General features: G+C 36.7%; 2 protein-coding genes across 12 annotated transcripts in view; one reads left to right on the top strand and one right to left on the bottom strand.

Annotated features, from left to right (window-relative positions):
• Positions 1 to 77: 77 nt before the first annotated feature.
• ugt5e1 (UDP glucuronosyltransferase 5 family, polypeptide E1) lies at positions 78 to 7575 on the bottom strand. Its single transcript, XM_051902238.1, has 2 exons — positions 3791 to 7575; positions 78 to 2987 (listed from the first exon to the last, which is right to left on the bottom strand). The coding sequence occupies exon 2, from the start codon at positions 2982 to 2984 to the stop codon at positions 1386 to 1388; it is 1599 nt and encodes a 532-aa protein (XP_051758198.1). The 5' UTR covers positions 2985 to 2987; positions 3791 to 7575; the 3' UTR covers positions 78 to 1385.
• A 238-nt stretch (positions 7576 to 7813) lies between these two features.
• Positions 7814 to 22002, top strand: part of atp2b3a (ATPase plasma membrane Ca2+ transporting 3a) — a 30352-nt gene continuing 16163 nt past the window's right edge. For 5 of the 11 annotated variants that reach the window (XM_051902228.1, XM_051902232.1, XM_051902233.1 and 2 more), the window contains exons 1-6: positions 7816 to 8280; positions 10366 to 10931; positions 14270 to 14467; positions 15545 to 15802; positions 17550 to 17675; positions 21463 to 21591. In XM_051902228.1, the coding sequence (XP_051758188.1) occupies positions 10724 to 10931; positions 14270 to 14467; positions 15545 to 15802; positions 17550 to 17675; positions 21463 to 21591 (919 nt within the window). In that variant the 5' untranslated portion in view covers positions 7816 to 8280; positions 10366 to 10723. Of the gene's footprint in view, positions 8281 to 10365; positions 10932 to 13974; positions 14113 to 14269; positions 14468 to 15544; positions 15803 to 17549; positions 17676 to 21462; positions 21592 to 21871; positions 21938 to 22002 lie in introns of those variants that run through there. The other 6 variants (XM_051902226.1, XM_051902227.1, XM_051902235.1 and 3 more) reach the window with 6 other exon arrangements.

The following is a 22002-nucleotide window of genomic DNA, read 5'->3' on the forward strand; positions in this document are numbered from 1 at the left end:
AACATTGCTCTATTTGATTGAACTGCCTGACCAAGCAACATTGTCTCAACCAAAACTTTGGGGCAGGACTACCTGTGTTTTTTTTATTTATTTATTTTTTTTTATTTATGGCAGATAGGGGGAGGGTTTGGGAAAACTGTTTAGAAACTGCAATTCAATTAGCTGATCTCTAGTGACTAAACTTAACTGTGAAAGGCAGCGGAAATGAAGAATGTCCATTTCACGCTTTTAAGAGCGTTCCAATAAATGTTTTATTAAAGGGTTAGTTCACCCAAAAATGAAAATTCTCACCTTCATGTCGCTCCAAACCCGTAAGACCTTCGTTCATCTTCAGAAAGGAAATTAAGATATTTTTCATAAAATCCGATGGCTCAGTGAGGCCTGCATTGCCAGAAAGACAATTAACACTTTCAATGCCCAGAAAGCTACTAAAGAAAAGTCACACCCCCCCCAGTGGTGAACCATTAAAATTTCGAAACACTTATCACGTAAAAAAGCCTCGTTTACTGAAATCATGTGACTTTGGCAGTTTGATACGTGCTCTGAACCACTGATTCGAAACACATGATTCGTAAACTTCGAAGCTTCATGAAGCAGTGTTTTGAAATCACCCATCATTAGGTATTGTTGGGTAAAATCGTTATTTTGGTTTTTTTTTTTTGGCGCACAAAAAGTATTCTCGTCGCTTCATAACATTAAGTTTGAACCACTGTAGTCACATGAACTGTTTAAATATGTCTTTAGTAGCTTTCTGGGCATTGAAAGTGTTAATTATCTTGCTGTCAATGGAGGCCTCACTGAGGCATAAAATTTTCTGAAGATGAACAAAGGTCTTACGGGTGTGGAACGACATGAGGGAGAGTAATCAATGACATACTTTTAATTTTTGGGTGAACTAACCCTTTAACAAAATTTAAGAGGAACACGTTCAAATTATCTATCCAATCAGCACGAGAGGAGGCATATATACATAGCCGACTCGCATACGTTCTTCCACATTTTTCTGCATCCCTCCAGCACCCTGGTTCCTATCCCAGCCAGGTATACGGGGGGGTGTACTCTTAGTTTGGGCCAAATTCCAAGCTCAGAGCCCCCCTCAGTCAGCACGCCAAATACGCATGCTCTTTTACTCTATCCGATTATTTGTAAGTGTGAACTCGTGAGACTGGGAATTGGTTAAATTGATATATTTACAATTTAAACGTTGCTTGCAAAATTATTAATGGAGAAAGATGTTTTTTTTCCAGTCAGATGGTTGAGTATCTACCAGCTACAAGGCCATGCAAAATAACCAGGCCTTAACCCATTGGAAGTGGTGCAGAAATTACATACAGCAGCATTAATGATATCAGCCTATAGCCAAAAAAAAAAACGACCAAAGATGTCTACTCTTTTTTGGCCTTTCTTTTCCTGACAAAAACTTTCAGCAATGCCTTGCTCATCAAGACCAAGATCAGACAGACTGCCATAAACAAACTCACTATCAACATTAACACATCCACGCAGTGGTAGGAATACCAAGGAAGCTTGTAGGACTCTGTGCGCAAATGCGCCGCACCCTTATGCCTCATGACAAACTCCAGCCAAAAGATGGCGCTGTCCATTGGCTTAAGCGGTGTGTCACGATGTAGACTTGACATTCTGCGCATGTTCTTCTGGTACTGTTGATTTTCATCCAGTATGTCCCTCAGGGCTTGCGTTAGGGTATCTACATCCAGGGTTGCGACGTCAAGCACATGAGCCACCCCTCTGGCTTCCAGGCGAATCATGTTGTCGAATTGGTCGAAGATGAGCGGGAGTCCAAGCATCGGCACGCCATGGTAAATAGCCTCGTAGATTCCATTCGTTCCTCCATGGGTGACGAAAGCTTTAGTTTTAGGATGGCCTAGGAGGTCGTTCTGAGGCAACCATTCCACAATGAGTGTGTTTTTCCCCAACGTAGATGGCTTTTCCCCTACGTGCCTCCAAATTACCTTTTGCGGCAAGCGAGCGAAGGCAGAGGCGATGACCTCAGATATGTCAGGAACCAGACTTCCAAGCAGAGTACCCAAAGACATGATCACCACCCCATGCTCTCCAGAACTCTCGACAAACTTCTCCAATTCATCTGGTAGAGGTTTGGAGGGTTTGCACTGGAAGCCTCCAATGTAGACCACATTGGGCATAGTAGGACGAGGGAATTCGAATACAAAATCAACTCGCATGAGCCACAAATCCGCTCCTTGGATCAGAGTGTAGATGTTGGAGTTGGGGTCTATGTATTCGCTGATAACTCCTTGATAGAGGGGCCTTGTGAGCATGTGGTCTATGTATTGGCCGATTCCAAAATGCAAGAAATTTTTCATTTTATTCGCAAAGCTCATTTTGTCCGTTACTCTGGATCCGATAGTTGGGATGTAAGAAAGCGGTGAGGGTGCAATTGCAAAGTGCCCCTCTCCGTTTGTTATCCATCGTACGTTGAACACCATTGGTAGACCTAAGTACGCGCCCAATATGACCCCTCCTGCAAAACCAGGATCGGTTAGCATCAGATCATACTTGGACTCTTTGAGTGTTTTTATAAGCTTTTTGTCTTCTAGGATAATCCTCACCATCTCAGCAGAGGAATTGTGCGACTCTTCTAAAAGAGTAATGATTTCTTTCTGTAGGGCAATGAATGACAAAACTGATCCTTCCCCTCTTTGAATGTCAATGTTTCTCTTAAGAAAGGATGCCATGTACTTGGGGTCCTCCAGGCTGCTGAGGTGCTCAACATGGACGGTGATGGGCGTATAGTGTGTGGTGTTCTCTGGGATGTACCAACTGTTGGCAGAACGGACCACTGTCAGTTTGTGACCTCGCTGATGAAGCTCTCGTAGCAGAATGTCCATGTTAAGCCAGTGGCTTCCTTCCACAGGGTACACTAGAATCTTCCCAGCCAGGGAAAGTAGTGGGAGACTCCAAAGGAAGACAGCAAGGACAAAGATCTGGGGATGCAGCAGCATTGTCTGAAAATGTATGTTTGATTAGTCAGTCGTCTTGAATGGGAAACATTGCAATTCTTGACTTTTTGCAATTGTAGATCAAAATATCACCAATGCAAAAAAAAAAATGCTTAAGCTTGTAAATCAGAAACTAATGCCAATTTATATTAACTGAACTTTGTAGACTTTGTATTTGTGTTTCAAAGGGATAATTCACCGAAAGTTACAAATTCTTTCATCATTTACTCACCCTCATGTTGTTTTTGGTCCATAAAATGAAAGTCAGAGGGTTACAATATTGTTTGGACCCCTTGGATCTTCAAAATATATATACTTTTTGTGTTCAGTAGAAGAAAGTAAGTCATACATGTCCAGAATAACGTTAATGATGACAGAGTCAGTTAATGAACTGTGATCTGCTTCAAGATCTCAGTTGAACATATGTACAGTTTTATGAGTTCACTGTTTGCATGTGAGAAACTACTAGATAGTGCTAGACTAGAGAACATAGATCACGTAACTATCTAAACACAGACACATTTCCCTCACATGTATGCTAAATAGTTATGTAAAGGCTTTTCATCCAAGATTAAGCTTTTGCATACCAATGACTTGAGCATCAAAACCTGTGTACTGTAGGCAACACAGTGAAAGCAATTTAGTGATTTGCACAAATATGTATATAACTGTGTAACTCATTGTATAAAAAGTGACTGTGTACATTGTTCTGAATGACATTGTGCAGTAGTCATCTTTACATTGACTGAACTACTACTGCAAAATGAAACATTTTAAAACACACAAACTTGTAGAATGAGACATTGTACCTTGTCCTTGGCGATGTCCTGAAGAGAAGTTTTGCAATGTGGAAGAATGCCCCAACAGTGCAGTTCTTATTCCTTATTCTAATTCTTATTCCTGATCTGGCAGACGGCCGTGTGAAAGTGTATTGCCAAGAGTAAGCAAGGTCCTTCACTTATGTTTCCATTGCATATTTCTTGTTTTAAAAGTGGTGACTAGTATAAATATCGGACCGGTAACAGCATGAGGTTGAACTTTGGTCCAGAATTGTACTTTCTCTGTGCGTTTATTTAGCCTAGCCTCAAAGGGGGCTTGATCTGAATCATGTGTTTGGTTGAAAAAAGGAAGAGAGAGGGGCAGGCCCACAAACAGATTATGTCAGGGGATTACACAGGCTATAGCACATTCCACCCTTGTTAAAACCTTTATTTGAATCTAACTCATTAAAACAGGCCTTTGAGAAAAAGTATGGAGCGTGGAACCAAAACACAAGTGTTGGCAAAATGCACATTGTTCCACTTCTGAATTGTCAAATAATCCAAAAGAAGTGCAAACATGAAAATCTATCATAATTTAGAGCCAGTTAAACAAGAACCTTCTTAAAACAATATCCTACTGGATATAATAAAATTCCTATTTTTCAGAATTTCATTTCTTATTTGGTATGGGTAATTTTCACCTCAGTAGAGTAAGAAGGCACTAATAAAATAGCTATAGCCTATAGTCCTTATACTAGACAACAGCTCATTGCTTTGTAAAAGACAGATTTATAATGTCGCTCCCTGTTGTCCATGCATGTCTGTATAGCCGTCTATAAAGATAAGATGGATAATAAGAATACTTTCCAACTTTATTTACGCATAATTCTCTCTAATCGCATACAGGTGAAACACACATACACCAAGTGGGCAGAGCGTCGCCATCTTGCATCATCCAAGAATAAATGAAATGCTTATACATTACAAGATTCATCACTTTCATCTAGCTTGGCTTCAGAAATCTTATAGATATCTTGCGCAGCCACAAGGATATGGTTGCTGCTGGATGCAAAGCCATTCTTCTCCACTAGAGGGGTTGACACATCACAAATTTCAAGTGGGATGCAGGAGAACATTACAGACCATGAACACAGTCCACACAAGAGTGTGTGTCAACAGGTCATTCTCATTTAATTAATAATTTGACTTATTTGAAATAATTTGAAATGGCCAATATAAAGACACAGAGGTCATATATGCTCAGTGTTTTTACCCCTCTTCTGCTTTCCCACTCTCTAAATTCAGTATCAGTTTTAGTGTGCTTTATGAAAGACAAAAATTATGCAATGTAAGTGCAAATAAACTAGTAATGGTAACAAATAAAATATCAGCATGAAATTAAAACAGTTAAAAAGACAAAATAGCCTACTACTACAGAAGAATGAATTATGAAAGTTATGAAAATAGCAAAAATGAACAAATTGAATTGTGTGTGTATGTGTGTGTGTGTGTGTGTGTGTGTGTGTTGTATTGGCATTTTGACAATACTGTATGCAGAACAATCATAGCCTACAAATAAAGGAAATGAATATTAATTAAACCAAGGCTCTCTCTTTCTCAAATCCTTTGTCGGGGTGTTTTATTAATGGAGCTACAGGCAGCAGACTGCATGATCACTCGCTTTATAATTAATGCTCAGATTCTCAGCCGAGAGAGAGAGACAGGTGAATGAATTAAAGAGCAAATTCAACAAGTAATACCTTCTATCTATGCTTTTATTTTGTTTCTTTTTGTTGATATTATCCTCCTAAACCTGGGGAAAAATGTTTTTTTAAATTTAGTATTTTTTCCATGTCATTACATTGTTTAGAGCATAAAAACAAATGGAATTTTGTACGTTATTCATATATTATGCTATGTCCTCATAAGTGGAAACCAGGACTCAGTTGTTTAAAAAATAAAAGGACATGAAATGACATTTTTTTTTCATTCACCAATCAATTTTTAGGTTTCAGGATTTTTTTTAACCAAATTTTGTTTAAAGATGATTCTCATCTATGTTATGAAAGATATAATGGAATGAATTGATATACTATTTTACTTTATGCAATATGTGGGTAAAATTGCCATACATGAATTTTCCCATTCAATGCAATGCATCTATAGTCTGTATCTAATTTGCATATTAATGTGTTCTTGGAGCAACATGTAGCCTAATGAAAAAGAAGTTTAATAATGGGAGTAATATTTGGCAACATTTTCATAATAATATTTAATATTTCATAGAAATATTGATATGTAATTTCTTTCCCTATTCTCCTAAATGGCCTGATAAACATGATTTAAGTCCTGGTTTCCTCAGACATGTATGAAATCAATGCCCTGTTTTGTAACAGAAAGTCATATTTTGATTAGAAACCCCATAGCATTTTCCCGAGATGTTGATTTATAACAAACAATTTAATCAGATTTAAATGATAATTATAAAATATTATCATATTTCCATAAGAGTGCTAAATTTGATCATTCAGTCATTTTTAAATCTGCTGTCCATAATGTTTTTTGGTTAAAAATGATCCAAAATCAATTTTTGAGCATACATAACCAGCCAGTGTTCAAAACTACCTCCTTACCTTAGCCCGATTCACAATGGTAAGCTTGTAATAATGTTTTATGATTCGGGTGGTACTGGTGGGTTTCCGCGGGAAATTCAAGCATGTCGCCGTTTGTTTTTGCGTCATTGCGTCAGATAAATACATAAAGAACAAGTCCCAACTAGTAGGCTATATTGCATGTGAGGCAGATCATTAATAGCCTTTTCTCACAGCAGCTGCAATAATTAAACTTATCATTTTGAGGGCAGATTGTATGACAAATTAACGTTATTAGACTGTACAGAAATTGAAATCTACAGGTAACCCTAATACACTCTAAATACACATAGTCACGCAATGCTGATGTTGTTAACATTAACAATTTGAGAACAAAGTATAACAATAATAATAATTTGCACGGTTTGATGTGATATGAGCTAAGCGATCGTTAGATTTAATCACCACAGGCAGCGCGATTTACTGTAATGCTTTTTTTCCCTCAGTCAGAACAAAAGTGGCAGACATGTTACTTACTTGTTCAGATGATATTCTCCGGTGAAAATTCTCATTTTGGTCATACTTCCAAGACTACAATCTGTGATTTCGAAGTACGGTATCCACGCCGATGTGGTGACTGACAGCAAACATTAGATTCATCCGCGCTGAGGAGCCGTGCCGAGGCACAAAGCACGTAAAGATAATAATTCCGCAAACAACTGCATTTGGAGGTTTCAAACAGAGATAGCGACAAAGAGGCAAAATTACGGACTGCAGCTTTAAAGACCAAGGAGAAGTTGCTGTCCTGGTGAAACCTCCAAACATTTGGTTTCTCTCAAAAGCCCTGAATGTGCTCTTTACAGGACATCCAGACTTAAAAATGTGACATGTATGGTGTCAGAGAAATTCACTAAAATATAATGTCCTCGTACGAGGACAGAGGGATGCAGGAGGTTATGTTGGCTATGCCAAATTTTTATCTAAATCTAGTGGTTTTTTTTTTTTAGCAAAATATTTTTCAAAAGTAGCCATTTTTAATAATTATCTTTTTTCTTTTTTTTTGTCGCGTATCATGATTCTTTTGTGTTAACATGCAAAATGAGTTCATGTATATTAATAAGTTCATGCTGACGCAGCGTGGTAATCCTCCAATGCCGAATGTCTGCTTCATGAATATTAAGTACATCATGCCAACGTATCGTGACAACCACCCAATGCCGAATGTTCTGCTTATGAATATTGATTATTCGTGCTGACGTTGCGTTGTTACCTTGCTTGGTTACCTTCCTGAGGCAAAAGCCTGGGTTATGAATATTTAAAACCAAGCCTTCGCCATAGTAGAATTCGTCTTTACCGGGAAAAGGAAAGGATTGCGGAGAGAGAGAGAGAGAGAGGGAGGGAGGGAAGCGAGAGGCTTGGAGCGCGAGGGTTATTCATCCGCCCCTCCCCCACCTCCCGTCCTCCAGCGCTCGGATGCTGCTGCTGCTGCTGCTGCCATCACCGCGAGATGCGCGTCAAACGGGCATCATCAGCATGTAGACCCACATCTCTCCTTCACCCATCACTCTATCAATCAGCGCCAAAAATAACAGCAACGATGTGACCAAAACGACCCTCCTTTACGTTCCCGACAGCACAATACGCCGTATTTAACAGATTAATTAATGCGGACATGGTACAATCTCATCTGCATCATTCAGATTTTCTTCCGCATAAGATGAAGTGGTCACCACCGTCTGCTGCCTCCTGCTCCCTTCATTTGATTTCTATTCTGCACCGTTGCGCATCATCTGCGTTTGGAATAGCGTAAAGGTCAAATGATGTGACTTTCATTTTTGTGTTCTCCATGATGGGCATGATTTGAGGATAAATCACTGGATATCATTCCGTTTTTCCTGCCTTTTTTTCCGACTCAACGTCAAATGTCCTTGGAGCATGGCCTGCGCGGTGAGTGAATATATATATGTTCATGTTCACAAGTGCCTTGAGGTGTCAGCAGGGTATGTTTTGTGTTGGGTTTGTCTATTTGTTGCAGTCGAGTGTCTGCTAATGTATAATTAAAGTGCTTTATTAATGTAATATCAGTATGTAAGCATTACATGAAATTATCATCATCATTTACAGTATGCCCAGCATATTTATGCTGATATTACTCACCAATATGACATTTTATTTTGTCATGAGTGTATTGTTCAACAATTGTTTTTAATGTCATTAAAATAAAAAATGCAATACAGAATATACAGTAATATAAATAAAAAATATAGAGGCTAATAATAATAAAAAATAATCACAAATACAGTATTATAATCAAAAATTTGACATGACTTGTATTCTCAACACTTTAACATTTATTTAAAAAATATTAATCATCATTATTGTGCCATAAACTTAATTAAAAGCTGTGTAGCCTATTTCTGGATCCTGTATAGATTTTTTTTAAAAAAAGTAGTTTTAAGTAGACTGAAAAGCAGGTGATGGATGTAACCTTGCTGTCTGGTCGGTTTGTGCAGCATTTCATTTTAATCCCCTCTAAAAAATTGTAATATACATTTGTTTTACCGTGATTAACCTGAAAAAATCATAACACAAATGCTATATGCTCTGTCATAAGCTCTGAGCAGCTGTACAGTGGACCAAGGTGAACATCTGATTCCTGAAGGTTACCAGGAAAGGGCATCATCTTGTTTAAAGAGCATGTTTGTTGAGGAATCTTCTGGACATTTTTAATAAAAGACGACGAGGCGCGCACACAGATTATGGGTTTAAATGTTCAGTAAAGTTGGTGTCACAGCAGGGAAATGGAGGCGCAGAGCTCAAGCGGATTGTAATGTCATCCAAAATTGCAGGCCTGATGGCTGGTAGTGTTGCCTTCGTAAATCTGTTCTGCAGTGGGATTGGGCAAGTGTTTATGTGCGCATGCGCAGGCGTCTCGTACTGAGTGAAGGCAGATTTTGCGTCGAGAGGCGGCACTGTAAAGTACATACATGGGTTGGGGAGAGGCGCACATAACGCTTTTATCAAGAGAGAGTATTTCAAAAGGCGTTTAGATAAGAAGTAATTGTCCTCGGTTTCCATCGGATATTATGTAAACAATCCATTGCAGTAGGTGTGCATGGTAAACACTTGGCTACTTTTTTCCCACAAACTACCTACACCTGTGACTCCTCGTTGAGCAAAATGCCACCTCCACATTTCGAGACGTTTAAATAATTATTTCGTCGACTTTTAAACGTTATCATTAGGTAAAAATCTAACAAATGTGTTCATAATGAAATCTAGGAGAAGTAGGTTAAAATAAAAGGTTAAGTAGCCTAGGAGAGACCAGGGCCATCGTCGCAATAACTAACTGCTGGGTAAACAAGCGAACGCATAAGTAAAATAATACTAACACGCAGATCTGTTTTAATATATTATGAAGGCAGACAGATGAAAGGTTGTACCCAGGACATGGATATTCAGCTCATTAATGTCGAGACAAGTGGTCACGTGTTTTGTATGCTTAAATTATATATAATTCATTAACATTTTTTTTAACTTCCTGCAAGGCAAAATAATTTGATATTTTTGTATGTTGCCTTTTCGATTTCAGCTACTGTTAAAAGCGTTGAAAAGCCATTAAATAGCATATAAAAACAATTTTATACTATTTCACGTAAAATTCTTCTCAAATCATTGTGTAGCTGTTTTTATATTTTGTGATAGGATATTAGCCTATGATTAATGAACCTGTAACAAACTTTTTTATAGTTTTTAATATTTCAATCAATTCAACAATTCTTCTCAAATTATTGTGTAGCTGTTTTTATTATTATTATTTTATGATAATAATGATTTTGATTAATTTTATTTCCATAACATTAAATTTTTATTAAATAAATGTGTAAAAGTCATGCATGTGTCTATTTTTTCTCAAGATTTTAAGCTGGCACCTTAATCACTTGGATTTCACAGCTGTCTGTGTTTTTGGTTTGAGCAAGTTCAGAGATGAATGTTTAATATTTTTTTTTCTTTTCTTTTTTTCCCCCTTAGGTTATTTACCGACATTATTCCTGTGTCACTAGATCCCCTTTATTGTTTAATAATCAGTAACACTTGCTTAATTTGGTCTTCATAGCGATGGATTGGCACAATGGCTACCACTTTATTTGCTGATTTTTTCTTTATGGGGGGATATTTCAGGGGAACCCCTGCTACCACACCATAGAATAGAAAACCCCAAACAACCTGACAATTCATGTCTCAATATGGAGAACTACATAGAGAACATCTTAGAAATAGGTGAGGAGGAATATAAGTAGGACAAAATAGATAACGCATTTTTACCAGGTACCCATTTTTTAGCTCATAGCGTTAAAAGCTGCCAGTCTTCCACAACCAACACACCATCATGGGGGATCTGGGCAATAGCACGGTAGAGTTCCACCCTAAGAAGCCAGGGATGGACAGAGGAGGTCAAGAGGGGGATTTCGGGGTGTCAGTGGATGAGTTGTGCTCGCTGATGGAGCTCAGGGGAGCCGAGGCCCTGCAGAAGATCCAGGAGAACTTCACAGATACAGAAACTCTCTGTCACAGACTCAAGACTTCACCTGCAGATGGTGAGTAGCACTAGTTTGAACATGTGACCATATCACTTGCTAAATTACATAAGATCACATGCGCATCCTGAAACATACAGACATTTTCAGCTATTAAAGAAGCTATTCAGCTATTGTAAAAATTCAGGGATCATTTACTAAATCTCAGGTCATTCAAAATGGTATGATTTTATTTCTTCCGTGGAAAGCAAATGGAGAATTTTACTGATTGCTGTGTACCATGCAGTTAGTCCCTATGGGGACTGAGGCTTTTATCAGAAAAGATGCATAAGCACCATAAAAGTATCGTAAAAGTGGTCCATTAGACTTGTGCAACATATTCATAGAGGTCTTCTGTAGCCGTACAATAATTTTGTGTCAGGAACGGACCAAAATTTAAGCTGTTACAGAGTTTAATGTCGTGCACAAATTCTATGGACCATTTTATGATACTTTCATGGTGCTTTTGTGTCCTATTTAAAGCTTGAAAGATTAAGTCCCCTTTCTTTGTAATTGCATGTGAATGAGCAACCAGTTCAGTTCTTCAAAACTGCTCCTTTTGTGGTCAGCAGAAGAAAAATCAGTTATACAGGTTTGGAATGACTGGAGGATGAGTAAATAATAACAGAACTCCTGTAAATCCTTGTATTCACTAACACTCCTTTTCAAAAACAAGCCCGTCTTCACAGAAAGAATACCAAATGCCAGACACCTTTATCTGCTTTTGAAAACAGGCATTGCCCATGTTATCAGACGAGAGCATCTTTCTGTAATACTGTTTTTCTCTTTGCAGCAGTTTTTTGTTTTAAAAAAATTAAGTCCTAGCGTTTTAGAACATCTCCCTATGTGTCTTTATGCAACATCATGGGATTTTTAGGGAAAATTCATGATTTTTCAAACACATTTTCATGTTTTATTATAAAGCTTTATAGGTAAAAAAAGGAGCATACCAGTGCTGATATTGCATTTACATTTAATCATTTAGCAGACGCTTTTATCCAAAATGACTTACAAATGAGTAGAACAAAAGAAGCAATTAAGCCAACAAAAGGGCAATTTTTATATATATATATATATATATGCCCGTTTACACCAAGAACGATAACTATAAAGATAACGATAAAGATATAGTTCTAAAAATTGGTCTAAATATAAAAGAATAGCACTTTCCACACCACAGCTATAACGATATAGAGAAACGATATCGTTGGGATCACTTTCAGAACGATTTTGTCCTGCTGTTGAATGATAAAACAATGACAGCCAATCAGAATCAAATCTAATTTAAGGGCTCGCGCATTTGAAATGGCAGATGACATTGGAGAAGTTAATCGCCGAGGTCCAGAAAAAGTCACCACTGTTTGACAAGTTAAACACCCTTTTCAAGGATACTTTAAAGAAAATGGATATATGGAAAACAATCAGTCATACCCTCGGAATAAATGATGAGAAGTATTAACGATGAGATGATTATGCCAGGCTAGCAAACAGTTTCACATAAAAATTCCCTCAGGTATCCAGTGCTAGTTTCGACAACATTGTCTTGCTCCCTTTGAAGTTGAAAAAGACTAGGTGTTGTTTTTATTCCACTATATTGACTTCATCAGCTGAATTCACTGTTAGATTAAATCGATTACACTAGCTAGATTCACTTGAAACATAGCATGCTGAGGACATCTGCTGGTTAAAATAATGCAACAAGAACAGCAAAAACATATTGTACACACTTTATAAGCTTAGAATAAACAGACCGTTATCATTCGTTGGTGTGGATGCAAATGTAGTTATCGTTATAGTTATCTTGATGGTTATCGTTCTTGGTGTGAACGGGCCTTAAATGGAAAATATAAATAGAATATAAAGTGTTGGTATTAATGGGTCAAGTGTTGACAAAAAAAAGATGCATCTTTAGCCATTTCTTGAAAATGCTCGGGTTGAGTTGGCAGATCATTCCACCAGCAGGGATTTTTTTTAATAGAATTGTAAATAAAAACGTAAAATAGTTTTTATTCCTATTATTTCATGCTTTGAATGATCAAGGCAAGGCACGTTTATTTATATAGCACATTTCATACACAATGGTAATTCAAAGTGCTTTACATAGAAAGGGAATTAAAATAATCACAACATATGCATAAGAAACAAAAATGTCATGCATAAGAAATAAAAATAACAATCATATTTAACTAAAGGCTAAAATACTATTCCTGACTACCTGAATCAGGAAAGTTTTACTAAATAAAACCACAAAATTTAGTTTGTGTTTAACTATTAAAGGAATTTAAGAATTATTTTGCTCTGAATCTTTTATTGCTGTGTCTATTTTGGGTAGATGATCCTACTTTGCGCTCTGATAATCACATTGATTCTCATCTTGTTCTGTCCACTTGCTTTCAGACCAAGTCATGCGGTCTGCCTACATCGCTATTTGGCAGCCACGATGAGGTTACTTTAAGTTTATTGTAAAGCTCTTTCTCCTCCTTTAATGCTGCTCTTTGAAAAACCTCTCTTCAGAAACCATGACAGAGATACAAAAAGAGAAGCTCACGGGCATGGATGGAAAGATGAAAGGGTAGAAGAAAGGGCTGGATGTACTGCAAAAGTCTTTCAATTCTGGTAGTCTGTAGAAAGAGGATTGCATTGGCATATCTTAGTTGTCTTAATTTACTTGCAAATATTGTGCCACGAACAGAGACTGAATGAATTAATCAGGGCAATTGGTATGAGTTAGGGAAATTATTTCCTACAAACCATTGGAGTAACTCAATTAGGCTTTACAGTGAGTGAAAGGGAAGCTCTGGTGGGAGATGAGAGGTTGCCAGGGGCAGCAGGTGATGATTGGCAGGGTGAGGATGCAGGGAGCGTGACAGTCTGTCTGGGTCTTGCTGCCAAAAATCACACCCTGTGGTGCATCCGAAACACACTGACTTAACCATCTGTGCCCTGTGTTCTCTTGTAATGTCCTCTCCCCTCCCTTCCTGCCACCCTAAGAGGTCAGGGATTGGTGTTAACAGAATTGAGTGATGACTAATGAGCATCCAGGAAGGTCTTAAAAGCGTTTACATGGAGAAAAAAGGGTTTTTAGCACCATAACTCTGATTTACACCTGTATACATGTTCCTGGGCTGATGATTTCTGCACTAAAACAAATCCTGTTAAATTTGGAGGGGAAAAAATGGTGAAAATGTTTCAGGCTTTACAGGTTGACAATTTGGTTTGGTTATTTTATATTTTATTTACTGATATAATATACCAACTTAATATAACCAACTTATACCAACTAAATATCTCACTACATTTCTGTTAGTAAAATTTGAGAGGTAGCAATGAAATTTACTGCCATCTTTCCTTCTCAAAAGGACTGTCGGACAATCCTGCTGACTTGGAAAAACGTCGGCAGGTGTTTGGAATGAACTTCATCCCTCCTAAGAAGCCCAAGACCTTCCTTCAGCTCGTGTGGGAGGCTCTACAGGATGTTACCCTCATAATCCTGGAAATTGCGGCCATTATTTCCCTCGGACTGTCCTTTTACCAGCCGCCAGGAGGGGACAGTGAAGGTGACTTGGTTTTAAGTATTCAGTGATAAAATAGTAAAATGATCAAAAATTCAACAAAATCTATCTACATAAGGGATTGCTGGCCATTCATCAGAAGCTCAGGAAAAACGTTATATGATATTTTAAAACATTTTAGCATATCTTTGTCTATTTTTGTCATATTTTTGGGAAGGCTCTTGTTACTTTAAAACTTTTTAAAGGGTTAGTTCACCCAAAAATGAAATTTCTGTCATTAATTACTCACCCTCATGTCGTTATAAACCCGTAAGACCTTCGTTCATCTTCAGAACACAAATTAAGATATTTTTGATGAAATCTGAGAGCTTTCTGTCCATAGACAGCTTTGCAACCAAAACTTTGATGCTTCATAAAGAGTTCATAAAGACACCATAAAACTAATCCATAGCTCAACCGAACCTGATTCACGTGCAAGAACAAACCTCTTCTGGAAGCTCAAACATGCTGCGTAAGACACGAGAACGAACCTCAATGATTCTCGCACGCATCAAGAAAACATGCTTGAGCTTCCGTTTACCATATCTGATGTGTGTGCTGATGAATGTTTATATGTGGAAAAAAAGCCTAAATTAAATCTGTTCATCATATAAAGCGATCAAGTCTCTTAAGAAATTTTGGACTAAACTGCTCAATTCATATGGATTAGTTTTACGATCTCTTTATGAACTTTTTGAAGCGTCAGTGTAAGTTGCGTAGCTGTCTATAGATGGACAGAAATCTCTCAGATTTCCTCAAAAAGATATTCATTTCTGTTCCGAAGATGAACCAAAGTCTTACGGGTTTGGAATGACATGAGGGTGAGTAATTAATGACAGAAATTTCATTTTTGGGTAAACCTTTTTTGGGTAAAAATTTTTAAAGTAACCTTCTCATACCTGTGTGTAAGTACTAGTATAGTTGCATGGATAGCTAAGAAATCAAAGAATAGAAGGAATGGAGTGAGAGATGGATGGATAGATAAAAGAACATAAAGGATCACAAGTAGACACTCAAACTCTCTGTCCTCCCACACATTTTTACCTTTCCATCTCTGACTCTCTTTTTTCTCTCTCTCTCCAGCATGTAGTAATGTGAGTGCAGGTGCGGAGGACGAGGGAGAGGCGGAGGCGGGCTGGATCGAGGGTGCAGCTATCCTGCTCTCTGTGCTCTGCGTGGTGCTGGTGACGGCGTTTAATGACTGGAGCAAAGAAAAGCAGTTCCGTGGCCTGCAGAGCCGTATCGAGCAGGAGCAACGCTTCGCTGTGGTGCGGAACGGCACGGTCATTCAAATCCCCGTGGCTGAGATGGTGGTGGGGGATGTTGCCCAAGTCAAATATGGTCAGTAGAGTTCAAAACTGGCTCCTCAACATGTGTTTTATAAAAAGCATCTTGCATGCAACAAACTTTTAGGAATTAATGTATGAATTCATGGCTCTTAAATTTGTGTGATCCTTTATTAAAAACGTTAACATCTCTAGTCTTGTCTCTGTAAAAAGTGTACTGTTAAGTTGCTTTGGTCACTGCTAAATGACGGTTCACTTAAATTCTTTATGAATGAATACATAATTTATACAATTAAGTTTAATTAAGTGTTAAGTATAATTTAAAGGAATTTTTACATAAGAAATATAATATAAATTGATTATGAATATATATATATATAGACACTATGCCTTAATTAAATAAATGTTAAAATAAGTCATTAAATGCATAATTAAATTGTTAATAAAACATAAAAATCATTCAATTCATTATTAAATCACCAAACAAATTAATAAATGTACCTTTTATTTCATTTTAGCATTTGTTTGCGCTTATTTTTAGCATTATTTTTGGATTGCTTTTTCATTTAAGCACAAGCATGTGTCATTTCATTTTCATTGTTGTGGTTGTGATGGGAAGTGAGAATCTTTTCAGCAAACTGGTTCTTTTGGACAGTTCGTTTCAATGAACCGATTCACTAGTTTGTTTATGTAATCACGCAATGACGTCACATATACGCAATTCTATTATTAAAGAACCAAATACTGATGTGAAAAGTGGATGTTTTACATGTCTAAAGCACATAAAGTGAATCAGTTAGTCTTGAACAAATCACTTTTTACATAAACCATGAGAAACCATAAAAAAAAACTTTCATTTCGCCCCCTCATTCAATTCAAATGCTCGTTCACGCATATGTTCGTATCAGCAGCTCATTGGTTCTTCACAGACACGTCTGAACTGTTGTAACCATTAACCGACTCTTGACTCAAGAGAGAACAGCTATCAGAGTACTGCTATTGACTTGAGAACTACTGCCATTGGATCACTGTTAAATTTCCAGTATGTTTTATTTATGTTTTATGCTTTTCAGCAAGAGACATCAGTGACTGTCAGGCACATCTGAAAGTGAGCTTTGACTCAGTAACTTGTAGATCTGTGCTGACTTGAGCTGGCCCGCAAACTGCTTCCGATGGTTCAGTCTGATTTGGGGAACTGATTCAACCAGCTCACTAAAAAGAACCAGTTCAAAAGAACGATTCGCGGAAATGCACTTAAACTAAAGGTGACGCCCACTATTGTTGAGTGATGTGCCGACAACCGTAACCCTGAAAATGAAATGACAAAAACTTGTGCTTAAATGAGAAAGCAATCCACAAATGATGCTAAAACTTAGTGCAATCAAATGCTAAAATGAAATAAAAGGTATTATTAATTTGTTTGGTGATTTAATAATTAATTGAATTTTTTATTTTATTAAGAATTTAATTATGTATTTAATCATTTATTTAAATATTTCAAAAATGTATTTAATGATTTAATTTTGAGTAACTTGGCCCTTCATATTCAAATAGTAAAAAAATAATGTAAATAATTTACATATAAATTTAGAATCTTTTTAAAATCCATACAATTATCCTAAATTATCCTAAGAGTATATGCATATTCAATGTATTCTTACATTCCTATATATATAAGAATGCGAAGATGCCTTTGAATACATTTTTTTTATTTGGTTACTTCATTTTGGCTCTTAGAGGAAGTAGTATTCAAAGCTGCTAAGATGTAATTGAGCTGTTGCTGTCACTCTGGGGTCTCCTAGGCGACCTCCTGCCTGCGGATGGTGTTCTCATCCAAGGGAACGACCTCAAGATCGATGAGAGCTCCCTCACCGGAGAGTCTGATCACGTACGCAAATCCATCGACAAGGATCCCATGCTGCTGTCAGGTAGGGAGTAAAGGTTATATAAGTGAACATATGTTTGCGTGGGGTTGTGTGGACTGGGTCGGCCATATGGCCTTAAGTTGTGATGAATGTTCGTGTGTTTTTACAGAAATAGTTCTGGTTATCCAAATACTGAAAGATATTCACCATCTGTTAAAAAATTCTGATGATTTAGGATTCAGACAGATCATTGGGACTGACTGACTAGTGGTTAAAAATCCAAAAGGTGGCAGGTTTGAACATGCAAAGGGTGTTTTGTTTGTTTGAGCAGGACCCTTAATCCCACAGGCACTATTCCCTTTACTTACATGGTGACATCATGTGTGTATAGTATATTGTAAGTCTGCATTGTGTTCACAAAATCACCAATATCAGTTAATTTAGTGTGACACTGTTGCAATCCATCTGAATTGAACCAGTTTGCTGTTTAAGGGGGATGGGGACTTTGCAAAGTATTTTGTCAATACTTTAACACTCAGGTTGTACAGCGCTTGGGTTAAATCTCATTGACTGGTTTAATGAGATAATGTCCCTGAGGTCTGATAAACAGGTTAATCAGCTTCTTCCCTCATCTCTGCTTCCTGGAGAAGGGCTCAGATTTGTGTTTGGCCCTCCAGAGACCTGCTCTGCCACTTCTTTCTAATGATCACAGCTCACCAGAGAAGCATCTGTTTCTCCGCTTGGCCACACACACAGCGCTACCCCACGACCTCGACCTCAACATAATCAAGTGTGAAAGAAAAATGGGAAATGGAATCTATGGAAACATAACATGTTTTTAGACATGTAAAAAATGCATGTGTAACATGATTAGAATGGACCTGCATAACTAAATTGACATTAATGGAGAATAATGAATACTAATTTGTTAATATAACTAGTTAGAATATCATTACCTCCCTTGACTGTCCAATTCAGATTGAGAATCACTTGGTTTACCTATATTTCAGTAAATATTTGAAACGGTGAATTGAAGAATGTACACTTTGCCGTTTAAAAATTTGGAGTCAGTAAACTTTTTTTTTTTTTAAGAAATTAATACTTTTATTCAGCAAGGAAAGTGGCAAAAGTGACATTAATAATGTTGCAAAAGATTTCTATTTCAAATAAATGCTGTTGTTTTGAACTTGCTGTTCATTCTTTTGAATAGACCGTTATCTTATCTGACCTTTATCAATTTGTAGCAGTAAACGAAGAGATGTCATACTGATCACAAGTTCAGTATGGAGTACCGCAAGGCTCAGTACTAGGACCGTTGCTTTTCACTCGGTACAAGCTACCCTTGGGAGATATCATTAGGAGACATGGAGTTAGTTTCCACTGTTACGTTGATGATACTTAGCCCTATATTTCTTTGTGCCCTGACGAAACTTACCAATTCACAAAATTAACAGAATGCATAGCTGATATAAAAAATTGGATGACTAGTAATTTCCTACTACTAAATTATGCATCACGGTTTCCACAAAAATATTAAGCAGCACAACAGTTTTCAACATTAGCAATAATAAATGTTTCTTGAGCAGCAAATCAGCATATTTGAATAATTTCTGAATGATCATGTAACACTGAAGACTGGAGTAATGAAAATTCAGATTTGCTATCACAGGAATACATTGTTTTTTTTAAAATAGGAAACAAGATCTTCTGACCTTTTGTACAAAGGTGTCATATGATCAATGTCACAAATTTTATTTGATTAGTGACTTAGAAATAGTGCATATGTATTTTAAATCATAACTGTTCCTTGTTTTAAAATCCTAAAACGTTCGGTTTATTTCGAGGTTTAAATAATAAAAAAAATAGATTATTATTTAATGTGTATATTTAAAGTGATCTCATACCCCAAATGAGATGCATATACTTTTGTACCCCACTGTACAGTATATGAGATATGATATATTATGATAGATTGAAGTATAGTGGTATGCAGTATATTGGTTTCAGACTGTGCAGTCAGTTCTTGAGGTCATTGAGGAGGTGTTTTGGCAGTTCTTAATCTAAAACTGCTTTGATTTATCAGGAGACATTTTGGATAATAAATTGAATCACTCATGCAAACTAAGATGTTTGCATAAGATTTCCATGTTACCCCAGTAAAGATCTCTTGCTGCACATTTCTGAACTTTAAAATGACTAGTTTTTGTGGAACTGTCTTGTTTCTTGTTTTATTGACAAGCATTTTCTGTCATTCATCAGCTTGTGCAATTAATCATCAAGGGGTGCATATTATTTTCTCAGTCATTATGAGAGATGCATCTCTTCTCAACATGTATGTTTGAAGACTTCTGTTGTGAAGAAGGAAATGCACGCTGCAAAAAATAATTGTCTTAATCAGTAATTTTGTCTTGTTTATCCTTGTAAAACATATCTTCTCTTATTGGCAATAGTCATAAACATCACTAAAGTGTGTTCGATGTAATTATTAAAACAAAAAACAATGGTGTGGGATACATGCTTCTCAAGTAGTTATTTGCTTAGATTTTTTTTTTTTTTTAACAAATATTGTTAACGGAGTTTCAATATTTTTACTGGAAAACAAGACAAAAATACCGGTAAAGAAAGAAAGAATTAATGTGCAGTGAACCAGGGAACAAAGAAGCAATCTGGCTCAGTTTAATTGTATTACACACTAAGGGGAAAGGCCATGGAAGAGAGACTTCAGCCTTAATTTTGATCCTTGGTTTAGACAAGTGCAGCACAACAAGCAACAACAATACATTACATGAGCTTATCCGTGACTCATACAATAAATAAACACTATATGCTTGCATTTCCCCTAACCCTCACCTTAAGATTACAATATCAATTTAAGTCCTATATAATCACTGAATAAAATAGGTATAAAAAAGGTAATTGCGACTTTTTGTCTCACAATTCTGACTTTTTTCTCAGAATTGCGTGATTTAAACTCGCAATTGCGAGAAATGAAGTCAGGATTGAGTGATATAAAGTCGCAATTGCGTGTTATAATGTCAGAATTACAAGATATAAACTTGCAATTCTGACTTTTTTCTCAGAATTGCGAGATATAAACACGCAATTGCGAGTTACAAAGTCAGAATTGCATGTTATAAACTCATAATTGCAAGTTACAAACTTACAAACGAGTCATAAACTTGCAATTCTGACTTTATTTCTTGCAATTGTGAGTTTATAACATGCAATTGTGAGTTTATAACTTGCAATTCTGACTTTATTTCTCATAATTGTGAGTTTATATCTCGCAAATTCTGACATTATAACTCAATTCTGACTTTATTTCTCACAATTGTGAGTTTATATCTCGCAAGTTCTGACATTATAACTCGCAATTGCGAGAAAAAAGTCAGAATTGTGAGATAAAAAGTCGCAGTTACCTTTTTTATTTTTTATTTAGTGGTGGAAACAAGCTTCCATACCTATAGATGAAGTAGCTGTTCTACAACAGTATTATTTTTTAAGTTGAATATGAATTTATAGGTTTTTATTACACTTATAAATCCCTGGAATCCTTGAATAAACGGTGACATGTAATTGATTGTTTTAAATTAAACATGCTCTAACTAGAGACACCTGAGCTTCTATGCACAAAATATTTGTATTAAAATTAAAATTGAAGTCTTTTAGTTACTAGCTGAGCCACAAGATGGCGCCAATAAGCTATTTTATTTGAAAAGTGAGATACTGCAGAGTGATACTAGAGACATAATAAAAGTGTGTAGTAACTGGTGTTTGATGAGCTTTTTTAAGGGAAGAGCTATGAAAATATTTACTGTATAAAGTCTTCTCTGTGTCCCTCAATTTTCAGGCACTCATGTAATGGAGGGGTCAGGGAAAATGGTGGTGACCGCTGTTGGTGTCAACTCTCAAACGGGAATCATCTTCACCCTCCTGGGGGCCGGAGAGATGGAGGAAGAGAAGAAAGACTGCAAGAAAGGTTGGCGTCTGACAGTTCTTTATTATATGATTAAAAATTGAGCATGAATAAACATGAACATTATAAAAGAAAAATCCATTTGCTTGAATACCCACTTAGAATGATCCAGATACAAAATGTCTAATGTTCTGGGTCAGTTCTACTTCGATGCACTGAAATGCTCAGAAATGTTGCTCACTCATTTGAGTTGATTTTTCATTGTTTTTGTTCAGCATTTAGGTTTTTATTTTATGTCTTTACATACCACCTTCGTTTTTGTCCTATCCAACAATTCTATCAGAGGTCAATAGTAATTCATCCACGCAGTTCCCCAGTGTTGAAGCCAAAGAACACAACATCATAAATGGTAGGTGATATTCACAATAGAGAGATGACTCATAAACAGACATCCTGGTTTTTCCATATCTGTCA

This window comes from Ctenopharyngodon idella, chromosome 8 (assembly GCF_019924925.1).
Source record: "Ctenopharyngodon idella isolate HZGC_01 chromosome 8, HZGC01, whole genome shotgun sequence".
NCBI classification, from domain to species: Eukaryota; Metazoa; Chordata; class Actinopteri; order Cypriniformes; family Xenocyprididae; genus Ctenopharyngodon; species Ctenopharyngodon idella.